Here is a 19,630-nt window from a genome sequence, read left to right on the forward strand (position 1 = left end):
TCAAGGCAAAGGTACAATCCTATGTTAAAGGCATCTAATAACTACCATCTATCCACTTAGTGAACTTTTACAACTAGAACTAGTAGACCAGGATCCTAATTATCTGTACGGTGACTAATGCCACAGACCTGGATGGATTAGGGCTATCAAGTATTTTACCTGAATGATTTGGAAAGTTTAATATGAGCATAACCAGGGCCATCAAATGCTAATTTCTCTGTTAAATCAGCTTCTTTTTGTTTAAGTATAATATTCCAGTTCACACACAAGTACCAGTCTCCTGAAAAAATTATAATGATAACTGCAAATTATAAACTAAAAACCAAGTAATTACAGGTTTAAAGAGCAAATCTGTGCACAGAAAGTGTTTTGAAATTAGGGAAAAGAACTATTTTGATGATTTTTGTTCAATAATTCATATTTATTTAGGGTCTTTTTTCAAAAGCAAGATTGCATATGGTAGTTAATTTCATGGACTGGTTTTAGGAAGTGAAATATTCTGCTCTAGTGTTTTTAGAGACATTTGAAGCTTTTATTTTGGGTTAAATTACAGTTTTCATTTCCGGTCATTGTGAGAACTTCTTAAACTGGTGTGCAAGTTTCAGTGTATTATTGTCCCCCAAAATGTCATTATCTTTGATGCAATCTTGTGGGACAGATTTATTATCTTTTTGATTTAAGGTATGACCTTTTGATTGGATGTTTCCATGGAGATGTGACCCACCCAACTGTAGGTGATAACACCGATTAGATAATTTCCATGGAGGCATGGCCCCGCCCATTCAGCATGGGCCTTGATTAGTTCACTGGAGCCCTATATAACCTCAGACAGAAGGAGCGAGCTTGCTACAGCCAAGAGGGACACTTTGAAGAATGCACAGAAGCTGAAAGAGGAGCTGAAGCTTACAGAGACATTTTGGAGATGGCTGTTGAAAGCAGAATTTTGCTCTGGAGAAGCTAAGAGAGGACAAACGCCCCAAGAGCAATTGAGAATGACATTTTGGAGAGAAGCTGAAGCCTAAAGAGGAACATCCAAAGAGAAAGCCATTTTGAAACCAGAACTATGGAGCAGGCACCAGCCATGTGCCTTCCCAGCAATCAGAGGTTTTCTGGATACCACTGGCCATCTTCCAGTGAAGGTACCCCCTTACCTTGGACACTTTATGACCTTAAGACTGTAACTTTGTAACCAAATAAACCCCCTTTATACAAGCCAATCCATGTCTGGTGTTTTGCATTCCTGCAGCATTAGCAAACTGAAACAACTGGTATAAAAAAAATTGAAGTGTGATTCAACAGAACTGCAGAGATTAAATAACATTTATAGTTTTGATAGGACAAAAGGTAATAAATACATTTGTGTTCATTACTTTTCCCCATTCCGTTCCCTTTGGGCATTCCACTGGATTGGGGTCTACTAGGTCCTACAGTTGTCCTATTCAGAACAACAATAAAGTGGGAAATAATTCAGATATTTTCTTAAAAGCTTTGCAGCCAAGGAAAATAAAACTCAGAGAAATGGAAGTTATTTACTGAGCAATCAAAAAATGATGGCTTACTAAAAAATACTATTCAGAATATAGAAACCACAATTCTGATATAAAAACCATAGACATGAATTTGGGAAAAGAGACCTGAATTTGTGCTCTGAGGTGAACACTGGGCTTGAATATTTGACTTGAAAAAAGAATTGGCAAAGGAATTTATAATTCTAAGTGGGTAATATTCTTGCTTCATTTATAAGCTTTAGATACAACCCAAAATGGACCTGATGAAATATCAGGACTATGTATTCCTACAGGGATCCAAACATGAAGTGTTTTTGTCAAAGCCTTAATTCATAACCCATAGCTTGTTGATCCTTTTGCAAGAGTCTCTCAGTACAGATATTCCCTTCCTAGCACAAATCCCATTGCTGCACACAGAACTATGTTGAGACTAATTTATTTCCTGCTCTGTAGAGAGCCACAGAATCACCCAGAACTTTAAGAAGTCACTATTTTAAGCACTGTTTAGAAGACGCTTTAAAGAAAAGCAATAGACATATCACAGTTAATAGAGACAGCTTTGGAACCTGACTACTTGGGTTTGAACCTCCTTTCTAGATCATCTCAGCACCACAGCTTCCTCAACCATACTTCACAGAGCACACAGCAAATACTCAATCAGTGTTAGTCATTATTGCTGCTGCTTCATTATTTTGGAGAGATAGTTAATATAACCAGTCACACCTTAAGTTCTCAACAGCTAATATTATATGAAAGTCACATGAAGATATACTTGTTTGAAAAAGATTTCTGTGCCTAATGACCTTTAGGTGTTTGAGGATCACTGCAAAACAAACAAACAAAAAATGCCCTCTCCATAAAGCAAGGATAATTTTTTTTTTTTTGTTCTTTCTTCCATGTGCCTGAAGTGACGCACACCAAGAATATTTACTTATAAGCCAATTTCATCCTTCATAACTTCTAAGAAGACTTCTTAGAATCACAGAGAAAGGGAGCAGAAAACAGTACCAGAATCTCTGGTCCAATTTGTGCATTAGTGTAGGAGGGGTTTGTACAGACCAAGTCAACCTCTCCAGGTTAATATTCCAAAAAAGTCCAGTGAGGGGGATCCTAAACCTATGTAAAATTTAGTACATTTAAAATATTTCCCAATGTCAAATTATAATTTTATTTTTGCTGTTTACATTTCAAAATGTGTTTGAGCCTTTGTAGAATCAAGTAAAAATATTCTCCCAAAATGAAAGCTTTTTAATATTGAGAGACCAATTTTATTTAAGAGATAAGTAGCATTTTAAAGTAAACAGTATCTTTTCATAGCTAACTCTATGCTATCTCTAAAATTGTCATGGAAAATTGAATGTGTGTGTGTGTGTGTGTGTGTGTGTGTGTGTGTGTGATTTATGCATAAATGCAATTTTAAAAATACTTTTACATTCAAAAACTTCTTCGATAAGTTCCATAATGGTCTCTGAATCTGATCATCCTTAAAAACCTTGATCAAATCTTGTCACTTCCATGGACTTGTCAGTACCCCTCTGTGTTGGTTTGAATCTGTTATATTCCCCATAAAAGAATATGTTCTTTTAATCCACTCTCATGGGGGCAGAACTATTGTGGGTGGGATCTTTTGATTAGGTTGTTTCCATGGAGATGTGACACTGACTGTTCAAGATGGGTTTTAGTTATTTTACTGGAGTCCTTAAGAAAGCTCAGGGAGGAAGAGAGAGTTCAGAGTCAACACAGACCAAGAAGCTTGGAGATGTAGACAGAAAGACATTTGGAGATGCTAAGCTAAGAGGTGAAGCCCAGAGTTTGCCATGGAGAAGCTAAGAGAGGACCCCTGGAAATTTAGAGAGAAATGCCCTGGGAGAAACAAGCAAGAATGCACAGGAGCTGAGAGAGAAAAGCTAAGACAGAAGTCCAAAGACATTTGGAGTAAGCAACGGAAACGAGAAGCTAACATTGGGAGAGGCCCAGCAGACTCCAGCCATGTGCCTTCCCATGTGACAGAGGAACCCCAGATGCCTTTGGCCTTTCTTCAGAGAAGGTATCATCCTATTGATGCCTTAATTGGGACATTTTCATGGCCTTAGAACTGTAAATTTGTGAACAATAAATCCCCATTTTAAAAGCCAATCCATTTCTGGTATTTTGCCTTCTGGCAGCTTTAAGCAAACCGGAACACCCTCTAATCATCACAGAATTCCTGTTTGTCCTTTATTGCAATTTAAGGATATATAACCCCCATTGATGCATTTGGCCATTTCAATACATTTTATATCTTCCCCAAAACTAATGGTCATTTAGGTCATCAGAGAAAGAGAAAAAACTTACCAGGTCTGACCTGTGGCTTGTCAGGTGGTCGGGGCCTCACAGGAGTAGTGTACAATCTGTGTGGTGCTGAAACAGAGGGGACACTCTATATTTAATAACTCAGACACCAAAGAGCCCACCAAATGGAGGGTTTAGCATCCTGGGGACCAGCAACTTGTACAGTCTGCATGAAAGTAGAAGAAGTATTCTTATACCTTTAATTATGCACTACAGAACTCATGCTAAAGGAAAATAAAACCAGTGAAAATATTCATGCCTGGAAATCAGATATGCACATAGGCAGAGTGAGGTAGGTCGTTTGTGATGTGCGTTAAGGATTAGTCATCATTTAGCCCATATTTTACAAGGGCATTCATTTTACCAGATGGTTGCTGACCACGGTAAACATAAAAGGCATCCATCCATCCATCTGTCCATCCACCCACCCCCTCACCTACCCACATCTCTCAATTAGAGTCGCTGTGCAACATTACTTTGCCAAAGAAAACAAGCAAACTCAAAGGCAAAAAAGAGAAACCATTTCTTGTAGGTAAGATGAAAAGAGAAGGAACATGTGGTCTCTATGAAATTGTCTCTGTTCATGAGCTCTGAAATGAATAAATACACTGAGTGCCATAAAGTTTTAGGAATGAGAGAGAAATGACTCCTGGTGCCTTGCCCAAGACAGGGCAAGCAAGGAATGAGGGCTCAGACAAGAGTTCACACCACCTAGCTACTTTCTGTTCCTGTTTTCCAGAGACAGGCAAAGTGAAGGCTCCTAATGAAGACCTGTTAAACGAATAAATAAATGAATAATTATTGTAAGCAGGGAAATTCTCAAGAAACTGCTGAAATACATTTGCTTCTAAGGTTTTAAAGTGTATATTCATCCTGGAACTCGTCCACCTCATCCCCGCCCTCTCCACTCCCTTCAACATACCACATTGCCTCCTGCCACCAACTTTCTTGGTAATGTTTAGTTATGCCTGGAGAAATTATTTCTTGCAAACTATGTAAGTAGATTACATCGTTTCAATGATTCTGTTCACACACTTGAGTGGTTTTATATATACCATAAATCAGCAATGCCTGTGCCTACTAAATTAAAGAAAAATACACCTGTGAAGTACAGTATAATGAAGTTCATTTATGAGCTTCCAAGGTAAAGACTGTGATGTGCAGAGTTTTGCAATATTTCAGGCCCAAAACAACAGACGCATACTGAAATTCTCTATAGGTTTAGATAGTCCTTCCATAGTGCAACAACCAGAGTGGACAGAGGTATTGATGTTATAAAAAAGTTAATTCACATAAACCCTAAAATTGCTGATGATGTGCAAATGTTTTTCTTTAATTTTCTTTGGGAGTGGCAGGATTCTCCGTCAACATAACTTATTTCAGCTATTCTTATAAATAGCACTTCAACATTAGATTGCTTTTGCTTAAAGAGATACAGTGATCATAGTTTTTAGTCTCATTCTAGAACACACATGAATTTTAAAGCTCTGTTCAAGACAGAGATGAAGAGCACTGAAATAAACAGCACGACATTCATGATTTCAAAGCCTTAGGATCATGGAGTTTTTGTTTTAGTTTTTTCCACAGTCTTTATTAAAAATATGGATGGAACTTTTAATAAAAGAGCTGAAGCATAATTTACGTTTAGGCTGTGAATTACTCATATAGCTCATCACCAAACATATGCCCTTAAGAAAACTGCTTTAGGGTTTCAACTTTAAACTAATAAAAAAAAAATGTAGCTTTGTTATAACATAACAAATCTAACATTATCTCCATGAAGTTTTTAGTGGACAATAAAAACAAATAATTTAAAAAGATGATATCATATGTAAATAGCTTTCTATAAAGCTATTTGAAAAGAGTATACTGTATTAAGGCACCATAAAAAATAAACAGGAAATTCAGGAGGAAAACCTTGAAAGACTCACATTCTTCCCACTCTAGGGAGAAGAAGGGGATACATACAATTCTCTGTAAATGGGATAGGGATCGGGTGGCTAAAAAAATCAATATTAGGATATTGAAAGAAGGTAAGATTGGGCAATTGATGCTTTAGGAATACAGAATATTTAATAAGGTTGATTGTAAAGGTTTGCAAATGAGTAGTATGATACTGTGTGATGGTAGCACAATATGTAAGTGTAATTAACAAAGCTGAGCATGAATTTAGTTGAAAGAGGAAGGCTAGGGTCATGTATGTCACCAGGAAAACTAGAGGATAAAAACTGGGACTATATAACTTAGCAAAACCTAGAGTGGACGATGATGGTAGTTGATCATACAAATACAAGAAAGTTCTTATATGTAGCAAACGTATGTTTGCTATATTACGAGATGTTAATAATAGGGTGGTATATGATAAAAATACAATTAATGCAAACTAAGGTCCACAGTTAACAGTAACATTGTAATATTCTTTCCTTAATTGTAACAAAGGCACTATACCAAAGCTAAATGTCAATGATAGGGGGATATAACGGATAAGGGATTTTTTTTTTTTTTTGAAAGAAATGAGAACGTCCTCATATTGACTGTGCTGGTGAATGCATAACTATATGATTACACCAAGAGCCAATGATTATAAACTTGGGATGAATTGTATGGTATGTGAATGAAACTGTTTTAAAAAAATGTCTCACAAATGCTTCTGGCTAAGTGGATTTCTATTATGGGTGAGATTGGGGGGGGGGGGGTGAAGGAGAGGAACTTGAACATTTGAGGATTTCAGTTTGCAATGCCCACAGGGACATTGCCTCAGAAGAGACAGGAGCAAGGGCACAAAGTTTCCTTGGAGCCTTTAGGTCCTGCAGCTGAGGACTTCAGAACCAAAAAGTCACCTAGGTCAGGTACACACATGGGGTACAGTGAAATCAAGAGAAATAATTTCACCCCTAAAGCATATCTTGAATTGATGTGTGCTGCCTTGTGCTCCTAATGCCTGAAATTAAAAACAAAAATAAAAACCAGCTGATTGACTTCCTCTTCCTCAGAGCTCAGGTGCATGTTTATGAGAGTTGGGCCAGTGGGTGTCCTAGTGACACCCAGTATGCCTTAACCAAAGCTAAGGTTATTGGGATGGACCAGATTGTGGATGCTACTCTCATCCCTTAGGATAGGTTTGTTCTTAGGATGTTATTTGTCATCTCATGCAAACAGATACCTACTGAGCCTACTCTAAATAAAGATCCTTGGCACAAGCCCAGAAAATAATGAATCCTGGGGCGGCACAGTTTAGGTTCAAACTAAGTATCTTCAGCACATAAGGGAAAAAATAAGATACATTGTATACATTTGTTAGGACAATTCATAAAATGTTATGAAGTCTTAGATATACATCTAATACACTGTGAAACCTATTTCTAAAAAATTACATGTTTAGAAGGGATTTGATTCAAATTCCTGCATACACTAGTAATGGGGACACAATATTTATATTCTTTTTTAGGTAAGAAAAAGCAAAAACAAGGAAAGATCAAGCCTACAGTCCTTTACCCTCAAATCTAATGTCCTCAAAGCCCTAAAAAGCTGAAATATTTTTCTTATTTGGCACAAAAACCTGAGCCAATTGAGGGTCTTTATTTATCCTACTTGTAAATATTTATACATTTTGCTGCAAAAACAATGTATTTGATTTTGAGAACCCATTTATCTTCTATTGAGCTACACATTAAAGAGATTTGCAAAAACATAAAATAAACATACAAAAACCAGGGGTGGGGATAGGTATGGATATAATATGATTGTTAATTGTTGAAGCTGGGAATGGGTATGTGGGGAGGGTGTCATATTCTTCTCCTTACTTCTGTGTATACTTTTAAATGGCCATAATAAAAAGTTAAAAAAAATAAAAAAAGTAAAACAAGATTTGGGAAATTTAAAGGAACTATCCTATAGCACAGGGAATCTGTTCTCAGTCATGTTTACTTAGAATAAGTATTGCCTCAATGACAAAATATATAGCTTAAAATTATATTTCTTTTCTGTTATCATTTCCTGTTACTATTTCAAACTTCTCCCACCAACTTTTCTTACCAAAATAGAACTGATAATGGGTAAACTAAATTTATTTGCCTTCTAATTCTTTAAAATAATGTTTTGTTTTTGGGGCAGTTTGGTTTGGGCTTCCTACTATTTGATAGAGGTAGACAAGGCCAAAGAGGTCATTTAGGGAGGGAAAAAAGAGAGAAAACACTTAAATACTTGAAAAATCCACAACTGGCTAAAGAGCTAAAGATGCACTCAGTAATCAAGGGCGGAACAAAGTTCAACTGTTCATTTCTAATACTTGTGATAACTGCTAAAAGTTTAGGGACTAGATAGAATTTTAATTTTAGACAGAAAACTAAAATATCTCATTATATTAATAACTTATAAATAATATTTTATAAATTTCAAAGAGGATAAAAAAAGTTCTCACTACCCTAAAATTATTAATTATCAAAAGGGCTCTGTGGGACATGACACATTTGAAATAATCGCATTGTCACGAATGACTGAATACGAATGGCCATGGTTTCCCTCACAAATTCCCCAGGCAGTAAATACTTTGAGCTCAAAGTGAAATAAAGTCCTCTTGGTCTAATGCAGCAGCCAGAATAGTTCTCCACAGACACCTAGATGGATACTTTCAATGTTATAACCCAAATAGGAGAGAGAAACATAAAAAGGAAAGACATCTGAGAGCATGAAGATGAGAACAAGCTTTGTAGAGGTGAGTTTCACTTCCTCGGGAGATCCCAGAGAAAGCCTCCCTGAATGTTCAAATATTAAGTGATCATAAAAAATAATTTTTCTTGCTAATATTTTGTTTTCTCAGCCACAATATCTATGTGTTTTGCCAAGTGAAGGAGGTGGGATGGAAGGAGGAAGGGAGAGACAGAAAGGAGAAGGAAGAGGAGAAGGATGAGGAGAAGGAGGAAGATGATAAAGATTCTCATTTATCAGATGTGGAAAACAAGGCAGAGGAAGGTCAAGAAAGGGGGAAAATGAGGGCTTTCATACTTAGCATCAAGTGGCCAATAATACATTTAAAGGCAAAGCCCTAATTAAAGAATTTGTCTTTGCTACATTCAATTAATTAATTGCCATGTTAAGTATTCAGATTTGGCTGCTGTGTGTTCCCATGAAATGAAAAAAAATCAAGTCATTCACTATGATGAGAATTTATGTTCTGAAAAGAAACTTTCTTTCCTGATTAAAAACAAATAAGGAAAAGTTACTCTCCAGAAGTGGGGAAATAGTATATTACCCTGAGTTGTCTTTGCCGATTCAGCTGTTCGTGGAATCTTTGATGTGAAGAACTCTTGGGTGGATTTGTCTGTTTCTGCTGGGGGAAAACACAGTAAGACGGTTTGTTTTAAATAACTGTCATTATGAACATGTCAAAAAAGCTACACTCTTTTCTGTCCCATGCAAATACAAAAGGGTAAATTGTGTTTAAAAATATACCCGGTAATCATAAGAATTCAAAGTTAATAGAACATTACAATAACTATCATTTATTATATTTGCTGATGCTTGCACTATTATTTTAATAATTATTAAAAGGATCTCCAAAAGCAATTTAGCTTAGGATCACCATTTCCTGATCCTGAATGTTACTATACTTACATGCAGCTCCCATGTGAATGCCTCCTAACCATTCTTAGGCAATTATTGCCTATTTCTCCTCCTTATTCCATAAATTCCACACATAATTTAGATGAGTTGGAAAAGAAATAGATTATATGAAAATACGTGTATTTATACCATATAAGAATCAATATTTTTCTATTTTCCTCATGTAAAAATCAAAGTTTATGTTTATGTTGTTGACATAAGGCACATTTCCCCTGGAAAAAAAATAGAATAATAAGCATGACAAAAATTTCATCTGAAAACATCATCCTGAAGTCATTACAACATCATTCAGACATAGCAAATTATATTGTTCACTTTGCTATATGCTGGATTCAAGGAAATACTTGGTGCAAATAATACATTGCCATATTTTTCTACCCTGTTTTATTCTGCTCACAAGAGAGAAACTTGTGATTGTTGGCCGTTGATGGTACTTGCTTCAATAAACTAACAGACATTAAAAACTGAGTGGATATTAGATAATTACTGCATTAGTGGTTTTGAAAAGTACTTTTGACTTCATCATCATGGGTGGTGTCGATTTCATTGGCCTAGGCTAAAACAGATGAGTATTTGGTAATTAAGGTATATTTGCATATTAAATTTTAATTTTTCCCATAGAAAAGGGTATTATTTAAAAATATGATCAATAACTTCATTTCAGCAGACACACTATTTGAAAAGGAACGAAGGGAGGAAAAATAAGGCCACGGATTTAAACAATGCCATGTGGGGTGATGCATCATGGAGAGGGCGTTAGAGCCAAAAAACACACACCAGAACTCTTGTTTTCCAGTTCATTTTCAGCCAGGAGTCAGGAAAATTGGGTTTTCCCACAAAGTGAATACATTCTTGCTGAGGCCTTTGAAGCATGACCAGCTCATCCCAACCGCTTTCCTAATTCATCCATTCTCGTTTCTCCAGGCCACCCACATGCTCCCCAGATTGGTCTAGCTGCCATTCCCAGCCCATGCAGGTGCCTCTTTCCTATCCTATTCCTTAACTTCAAAGGTCCTTTTGCATCTTTGATTCTTCAATTGTCATTACAACTTGAAGATCCAGTGCAAATGTCACCTCTTTATGTAGCCTTCTCTGATTCCCCTTGGTAGTTTGCTTGTTCAGCATGTTGCTCATTTCTCTACTGCACTGAATATAATTGGGGTTGGAGTCTAGGAGCTGTGATGAGTGTGTGGGTTTCAATCCTGGCTTTAACACTAGCTGACCATGCCCAACATTTTAAACATTTCTATGACTCAATTTTCTAATCTGTAAATGGGGCAAATATTAGAATCTACCTCACAGAATTGTTACGTGGCTTAAATAAAAAAAAAAAAAAATACATGAAGCACATTGGCAGGTACAGAGGAAACACTATTGCTACTAAATCCTGTTTCCATGGGGAGCTTTTAAGGGTAAGGACCCTACTTTCAACAATTTTTTAAAAAATTCCCATTGCTTAGTATCATACTTGGCACTCAGCAAGGGCTCAATATGTATTAGATGATTGATTCATTTTTCCACCAAAGGCACTTTGAAAGCAACAAAAAAGTGTAACATTGATGTACTTTGGGAAATTTTTCTTTATAGAATACTTGAGATTTCATCAAACTACTTTAAATGTCCTCATTTTATATCGAAAACAGCATGACTATTAGAAGAACAAATATACAGTTAATGCAAAAGAATCAAGTGATATGGATTTTTTATAATAGTAAAAAGAGACCCTTTATTGTTTGGAAACAACCCATGAACACAATGTACACATGTCTATTTTAAGGGCAATCCCTGAAAGGCAACTCTTTGCTGGACTGAAATATCGAAACAAAAATTTACCCAGAGTGGTTTGTAATTCCTCTTGACTGGGGCTCGGTGAAATCATAGGTATAAAAGGCAGGCCTCGTGTCTCCAAAGGAGCTGCAAAAGAAAAGTACCAAGGTTGTAAATGGCTAGATTCAAATGCCAGCATGAGGCCAGATCACTATTACATGAGATGCCTTCATATGAAATAGGAAAAGGAAAACATTAAGTGAGTCATGGAGAAGAGCATTAAGTACACACAGTACTTTCAGAAAAATAACTGTGGAATATTAGAATAATGGCTCTCAACAGTTTTTCCACCAGGACACATAATAAACAACTTTCTATGCGTGACAAACTCCATGAGTATACCCAGTTAAGATGGGGTGTGGCTTAGACTTGGTTCTTGTCTGAGAGTTGTCACTCCATCATGCTCTCTCCCATCCAAGAGAGCATACAGGATTGCAAATCAAATGAGAATAACATTATTCTCATTTTTATTCTCATTATTATTGTAGCAATAATCTTCTTGAGTCTGCTCAAGTGTATTTTTAAAATAAATTATTAGAAAATTTCAGTATTTTAGCCGATATTAATAATATTTACTTGCAGCACCTTTCCCAACTTGTAACAGCTGAGAACCAGTAAATCAGCATAAATGTTAACGAGATGGGCAGGAGGAAGGCGGAGTCACTTGGAACATGGAGCTAAAATGAGGTAGATGAGGATGGACTCCGTGATCAGCTGTCTGAAACTGGCTGATAAAAAAGGGAAAAGAAGTGAAATGAGAAAGAAATGATGAAATGGATTGAAAAGAGATGATTTTTCAACATAATCATGTGAGAAAGACATACAATCTTACTATAGCAAAGGAAACAAAGTTAGAATCAGTCAATATGGGAAAACCATTACCTATTGTTGTCTTTGGTAGATCAATTCTAAAGGTAACAGGCTGCAGAACTGCGCCAAAAGCAAACCGAAGAAATATACTTATGTGAATTACTGCCTAGTGAAGTTAAAAGTTTCTGCATTTCTAGATGCTTCCATTTAAACGTTTACACATACCCTGAGAACCATTATAAATACACAAAAATTCTACATCTTAGTTGTCACTGAAACTTCAGCTTAGCTAAAACTTTAAAGTACTCACTCACTCTTTGAGGAAAATTTTTGAGCAAGTGCTAATTTTTTACTTAAAATTATACCCACAGTTAGACAGCCACCAGCTACATTCACATTTTGAAAGAAGGTAAAAACGGTTAACTCAGTTAATAATTGTCTTATATTGTTAGCATGATTTCTTATTCAACAAAAACACTTCCAGGGAAATTAATTATATACTATTTCCCTCAAGTCAACCAGAAAAATACTTTTCAACCAGATTGTATGATTCAACACATCAAAAAGAAATATACACTACTTATCCATGAATTTCTCCTAACCTCTTTTACATCACAACCATTAAAAAAAATATTATCTGAAGAATGTTTTTTGAAAAATACACTTCCTCATTAGGAAAAGAAAATAATCCATTTACCAGGTTCACTCTGAGAGATCTCAGGAGATGGTTTATGGGGAAGGAGCACCTCCTTTGGAACTGAAAGAAAAAGTTCAGATTATACAATATTGTGTATTCTCAATGTCATGCCTGGAGTGAAACTTAACCTTCAGATACAAAATCCCAGAAAGTATAAATGAAGCATAGGTATTTTTGTGATGATTAGCAAAGCTGAGAAGATGAACATTTTTTTCAAAATGAAAAAACATTGCAGCATAGGGAAGGTTCTGGTGGCAGTAAAACAGAATACAGTTGCTCACGGTTCATTTTGAAGCTTCCCTTGAGGGGAAAAGAATTAGCGAGGTGTAATTAAACCCAAGGGTGCAGGTCTTCCTCAAGTCATTCTCAAAACAGAAAGTCAGCTTTTGCTTTATATGGCTAGCCACCATTTAATATTCATGCTAAAATCCCAACAGCAACGTAAAATGCATTATCTTAGATTAAGTGCATAAATGGCTTGCAAAAATATTTGTGTAAGGGAAACAAGTAAGAAAGGCAGAAATCTTGGATACTAAGAAGAGGACAATGCTTCATTCTAAAAGGCACTCACAGTTATTGTAAGGAGAAAATAAAGCAAAAGGAGTCATCCACTCATTTAAATTTACCACATGTAAAGTTTATGAGAGAGCTTGTTACATAGCAAATGCTAGACAAATGCTAGCTATCACCATTTTTGTTGTCCTTGGTGGTATGGCTTTCAGTATTTTAGGTATCAGGGGCAGAGGAGACTATGAAAACAAAGGGCAGATGTCAGCTAAATGGACCCAATCATATCCAGTCCCTGAAATCCAGTATATTTTTAATGTATGTGTTCAGTTCTACTTTGGCAAAATAGAACAGCAGGCTGGGAACTTGATACCTTATTTCCCATTGGGGAAAATATCCATGTGATTTGCATATTCTCAATACCACATTCCTAGGACAAATTCTTCTTCCAAGAGCAGGGTGGAGTACTTCTTCAATATGTAAAAAGTTTTCCACAAGGGGGTCTTTTTCAGCCCTACTCACTCAACTTAGAAGGTATCCTTAACAAACTGAGCATTTCATAAATGCCAGAGTCACTTTGAAAGCCAGTGTAATTTCCTTGCATCTTATATGATGCTGGAAAATAATTAGGATTCAGGCTAGAACTCTGTCTCAGAAGAAACGTGAAGAAAACTTTTGTTTTTGAAGTAGCCAAATACCACTTTAACATTAGTGTAGAAAAAGGTTATAAAAAATGGACATTCTCTTTTTATTGTTTGTGAGGATCATATTTAACTTAGATGCCGTATCTATTCTTAGACTAGGATACTAAATACCAGCTAAATTAAGTTGTAGAATTTGTTACACAAATCTAACTTAACTCAGTTAGAATTTATCTATGAGTTAAAAGGTTAACATCCTGGGAAACTTAAAAATCTGGATTTTTAGTTTTTAAGGAAAAAGTTAACTTCTAAAAGATTCATGGTCAATTAAGTTAGGGAAAACCCACCAGAATAGTGAATAGTTTCACCTTTGCCATGTAGTGTTTTCGGGTATTGAAATGGTAAAATATGAGGAATTTCCAGTTGTAAATCAAATTAACTGTTTATCTACAGGCTAAAGAAGAAGGCACTTTGATTTGGTTCTGCAAAGGTTATGAACATTAAAAGCAGGCTGTAGTTTATAAATACCCTAATTAGATACAGTACCAGATAATACAAAGAGAAGCTAGGATTAAGGAAAGGAGAAACTGAGAAGAGATGTGCTACTAATAAATCCACTGTAAGTACATTGCTCACTACTAGCTTTAATTTACTGAGGGATTTAGGCTATGGTAATGTGAATTCCTGCTGTTGCAACTGGCAATTTTATTTTTAACCATAAAGTCTTGATTTAATAAACTGCCATAGCAGACTTCCTAAGCAGGTGAAATCAGTGGAAAGGAAAGAAATAAAAAATATTCACAGGAAAAGAAGATGAATCATTCTCCTACTTGGTCAACTTCAGCTCCAAGAAATGCAAATGTTGTTGATTTTTTTCCCCATGTGGTATTTCTCTGTATATTACATTGAACAAGAGCTTGATCACTGAAACCTAGGCTTTATAAGCTAGGAGAAACCCGTCAATGTAGATAGTGATGATTTGATTTATTTGAGAAGGCAGTTTAATTTCCTTATAAGAATATTTACCATAATTATATTTTAGACTCTCTTATATTAACCAATTTATTTAAATCAACTAACAGGTCAACTATATTGTCATTTTGATTAAGGTCAACTAAGGCAATTACGAATTGACAGTATTTAAAATGGGCAAATATAAATGAATGTGCATGAATTATTTTGCCAGAATAGATGAGTGAATGTATTACTCTCTGATAAAGATGGTGGAAAATAAAATCTGCCATAAGATTTCTCTCTGCAATAGATTACAAAAAACCTGATTCACTTAGAAAAGTACTGAACGTGGGTGCACACCACTTTTCGTCTCAAGAGTCTCTATTTCTTTATTCTATCTTTGCAGACTTAGGTAGAGTCTGAGAGGAAGCCAAGTCTCCAGCCCTTTTGGTAGCCACTTGTCTCCTCTGGAGCCTTTTACTTTCCACTGTTCTGTTATCTTATGTTTTCCTCCTTTAGTCCATATTTCTGTTTCTCCATTAATGCCTTCCCCCCGCTAAACATCCTAAAACATCCTAAAAATATATATCCTTAAAAATAGTAATTCCCGTGGCATGGCTCCCCACTTCAAGCCACCTGCTTTTGTACTCATTCCTTTAATCAAAAAATTTTATATCTGCTTCTGCTTCCTGGTCTCTCAATTATATCTTCTTCATCCACTGGGGTCTGGCTTCCACTTCACTGATCTCCTGCAACCATGGATCCATAATCCTTTATCCTTTGAAAATTGAAAGTTTTTTTCTTTACATATTTGACAGCAAATGTGACTAGAATTGACATGAGGTTATTTTAGCAGGCTTTTCTTTCATCCTGCTTAGCATGACTATTCATACTTCTTATTGTAGATATATTGATAAGTTTGTAATCAAGGGTATATGTGCTGGTCACTCTTCTAAAATCTGAAAATTGTGGAATTCTGAAGCATCTGGCCCCAAGAGTTTCAGATACAGGATTGCAGATCTGCACTGTCAAGTCCTCCATGTTCTTCTGAACCCCTCTCCACCTCACTGCTACCAACTACCCTTCCCTTCTCAAGACCCCTTCTTCCCTGACCTCTCCAACTCCCTCTCTCCTGATCATCTTCTATCTTTTTGATGGCAGATCCTGCTGCCTGCTCTTTCTCTGCCCAACTCTTTAAATGTAACTGTGCCCCCCAAATCTTGATCACCCACTTCTTATTTTCTTAGTCTGCACTCTCTCCTGGATGATACCACCCACTCACAAGATTTAAGAGCCATCAACATGTACATAGAGGAACTCCCTAATCTATACCCCAAATCCTGACTTCCATTTAGAAATCCAGAAATACACTTTCAATTGCCAGTAGTTAGACGTTACCGTCTGAGAGACCTACTGGCCTTTTAAACCCAACATGTTCAAACTCAAGTCTTTATTCTTCCCTCCATGTTTCCTGTCTTAGATGGACATAATATTTCACAACTTGCCCAAGCTAGAAATGTCAGCATCATCATACCCTGTTCTCCATAACACTCGTTATTCTCTAGGTCCTGGTAATTCCATCTCCAAAATGCATTTCATCAGTATTCCCTTATTTCTTTCCCTACCACTATTAGTTCCATCTCTTCTAATCACCATTCTAGATTACTGCAGAACCCACCTAAGTAATTCCCAGGCCACCTATCTTTCTTTTTGCCAATTTATTCTCCATGCTTTTATCACAACTACCTTTCTAAAATACAGATCCAATTACATCACTTCAATGACTAAAAAAAGAAAACCATGCACAATTTTAAGGTCTCCCCATGGCTTAGAGAAAAATTTCAAAGCCCTTACTACAATGTTAAAAGTCCGCAGGCATTTGAGCCCAGTTGAGTTTTCAAGGCTTCATCTGCCAATCATCTCACTTATGTGGTCAGCAATCATTCTGTAATCTTGCTGCTTCTCAGACACACTGCATTTTTATACACCTGTATCTCTGATTTCTCACAAATCATCAATAGCTACAAGCCAGTTATTTTTAAAAATCTATCGCAAAGCTCTTTTCATGGATGATGCCTTTTCCAATTCATACATTTAGAATTTATTACTTTTCTATCAGTTATTTCATTGTATTTTGTTTCTATCACTACTCCACCAATCACTGAGATCTGCCTCATTTTATAGTTATTTATACTGCATGTATTCATGTTTTCCCCACTGTACTGTGTTTGATGGCAGAGATCATATCCAATTCCTGTTTATAATCCTGTAGCACTAAGCCCAGAAGTGAGCATGTTGAAGACAATCAACAAATATTTATTGAATTGTACGTGTATTGGTACACTTTTTGAGAGAAAATCTGGAAAAGGTAAGCACTTCTAATGACCCAGCAGGACATTTTGCTGAATAGCATTTTAATAACTCAGATGGGCCTCTCTGATTCACTTTTGGGGAGTGGTAAAACACTGTTAAAATCTACCTTATTAAGCCATTATCATAATGGATACCTTCTATGCTAAAATTTTAAGAAATTTAGTCACATGAGTGGCACAGTTAAACTCAGTGAGGCTTTGAGGAAGAGGAGAAGGTGTTAAGCCACTAAAAACTTTGGGGAAAAGCATATTGACACCTGATATGCCATCAAGCACATTAGCAAACTTCTGATAACTCTTGGCTTAAAGGCTTATATGTGAAGAAGACATTTTGCCTCTAGGAAAATAGAGGAAAGAACCATTTATTTTAATAAACAATAAAATTATATAATGCATTCTTTAGGAAAAAAAATAAGAAATTTTTAGAAGAAGTGACAAAATGCCTAGAAGATGATGATAGTGATCATGAAGTGTTGTTGAAGGGTAATGGTAACAATGTGCCCATTCCAACCCTAATTTTGGGAAAATAAAAATGGGGGGAATCATTACCTATTGTTGTCTTGGCTTGCTCAATTCTAATTGTACTTTCTTCCAAGACTGCATCAGAAAAAATAAACACATTATTAGGTGAACCTCCATGTTCAGACCTCTCCCTACTTTAAAAAAACACAAAAACAAACAAACAAACAAAAAATCCCAGTAATATTTTAAGGCATGTAATCCAAGCAAATGATTGCCTTAGTAAACTAATTTAATTCTCATTTTATACAATAGGCCCAGTTTTTGGAAATATTTAGAATTAAACACTCATTCTTAATTAACTGACAAATGTCCCATTTAACTGAAAACATGAAACTAGCTACAAAAATGCTGAATGAAATGTGTGACTGCAAATGAGAATTTACAAGTAGATGCACCGAACATTTGGGAGGATTGAATAGCTTGCTGAAATCACGATTTTCTTCCTGGTTCACTCCAAATGACTAAAGTCTACCCAAAAGCCTAAGGGCCAGAAGTTTGACTACAAAGTGTAGAGAGCCGCTGCTGTAGACACCAAATCCACAAAGAAGTCACAGCTCTGTCAAGCCACCCGGTTTGGATTCTAATGGCCAATCTTTGCTCTAAATTCTAAATCATTTTCCCAAGGCAAATCTGGAGAAAAGCCAGTTCTATTTTGGTTCTGGATGTGGTATGTAGGCTCAGTTTGTCAGGATTTTTCATTAACGGTAACAAAATTCAACTGAGTGGCTGGAAGATTTTCTCTAAAGGCATAACTGGATGAAAACTTTGTTATGCTTATAATCTGAGAATATAAGAGCTGCACAGAAAAATATCAGAGTGCCTTTCTATGTGATGTATGTATCAGATTTCAAGTTTGTTACTTCTGATATCTCTGAAAATAAATTTTGAGATAAACACAATGACTAAATATGTCTCTGTCCTGAATTCAGCACTAGATTTTTACATTTTTAGATTTTTACAGATGTCTGTTTCTCTAGGATATCAATACACATTAAATATACATTCAATTTGTCCTTTGTGTTCTGAGGTATGACCTACAGGAATAATAAACAAGGTCTTGGATTTATTAGAATGCAAATCTGAACTCCAACACAACCCAAGTACACAGTTGGTTTGAACACTTGAAAGAAAACTGAAACATAGTAATGGTGACTAGGTTTATTCCTGTAGGTGATACACCCAGGAGCTATAGGGGAACCCCTGGTGAACACAATGGTGGGGCCAACACAAGGTTTAGAGAGAGAATCCTAACTCTGAACATGCAGAGCTGGGGAGCTGGTGGAGTAAGACCACTGGAGGCCCTGGGGGTGTGCTTTAGCCACTGTTCCAGGGCGAAAGCTGAGGGGTCAGTTTCTGTGGAAAACAAGGTGTTGATGAAATTTAAGCAAATATTAAATGTTAAAAAGAAGAAAAAATTTTAAGTTGCAGATATATTGGTGTGATGAGATCCAGTCACATCAGGACCAACAGTATTCTCCAGTGAATAGGAAAAGTAATTAAAATTACTCAAATCTACCATTATCTATAGTAATACAATTTCAGCTACATTCCACCCCCCACCTTTGCATTTGAAAATAAGAAGTTGACCTTTTGCAAGTTGGAAGATTAGCTTTTTTCTTACTTTGAGCTTACAGTATTGACTGTTGCGTTCAGTGGTGTAAATTTAAATTCTAGACGTCAGGGCAAATGCACTTTTCTAGCCTACTACCACCAGAAACAACCTGGCTCTTTATCATAACAGCAATAACACCCTCCACTTACACAATCTGGAAAATATTACAGGCAAGTGAATTTGGACATGCTTCCAAAATGCCATCATTTCAAGCTATAGCTCACATA

General features: G+C 36.1%; 1 protein-coding gene across 28 annotated transcripts in view; it reads right to left on the reverse strand.

Annotated features, from left to right (window-relative positions):
• Positions 1–19,630, reverse strand: part of LOC119532323 (ABI family member 3 binding protein) — a 277,976-nt gene that overhangs the window by 47,956 nt on the left and 210,390 nt on the right. For 19 of the 28 annotated variants that reach the window (XM_037834649.1, XM_037834668.1, XM_037834759.1 and 16 more), the window contains 6 exons: positions 17,819–17,866; positions 12,796–12,855; positions 12,171–12,218; positions 11,295–11,375; positions 9,091–9,168; positions 3,843–3,908 (listed from right to left, as the gene is read on the reverse strand). In XM_037834649.1, coding sequence (XP_037690577.1) covers positions 3,843–3,908; positions 9,091–9,168; positions 11,295–11,375; positions 12,171–12,218; positions 12,796–12,855; positions 17,819–17,866 — 381 coding nt within the window. The remainder of the gene's footprint in view (positions 1–3,842; positions 3,909–9,090; positions 9,169–11,294; positions 11,376–12,170; positions 12,219–12,795; positions 12,856–17,818; positions 17,867–19,630) is intronic. The other 9 variants (XM_037834802.1, XM_037834806.1, XM_037834799.1 and 6 more) reach the window with 5 other exon arrangements.

This window comes from Choloepus didactylus, chromosome 1 (genome assembly GCF_015220235.1).
Source record: "Choloepus didactylus isolate mChoDid1 chromosome 1, mChoDid1.pri, whole genome shotgun sequence".
Lineage (NCBI taxonomy): Eukaryota > Metazoa > Chordata > Mammalia > Pilosa > Megalonychidae > Choloepus > Choloepus didactylus.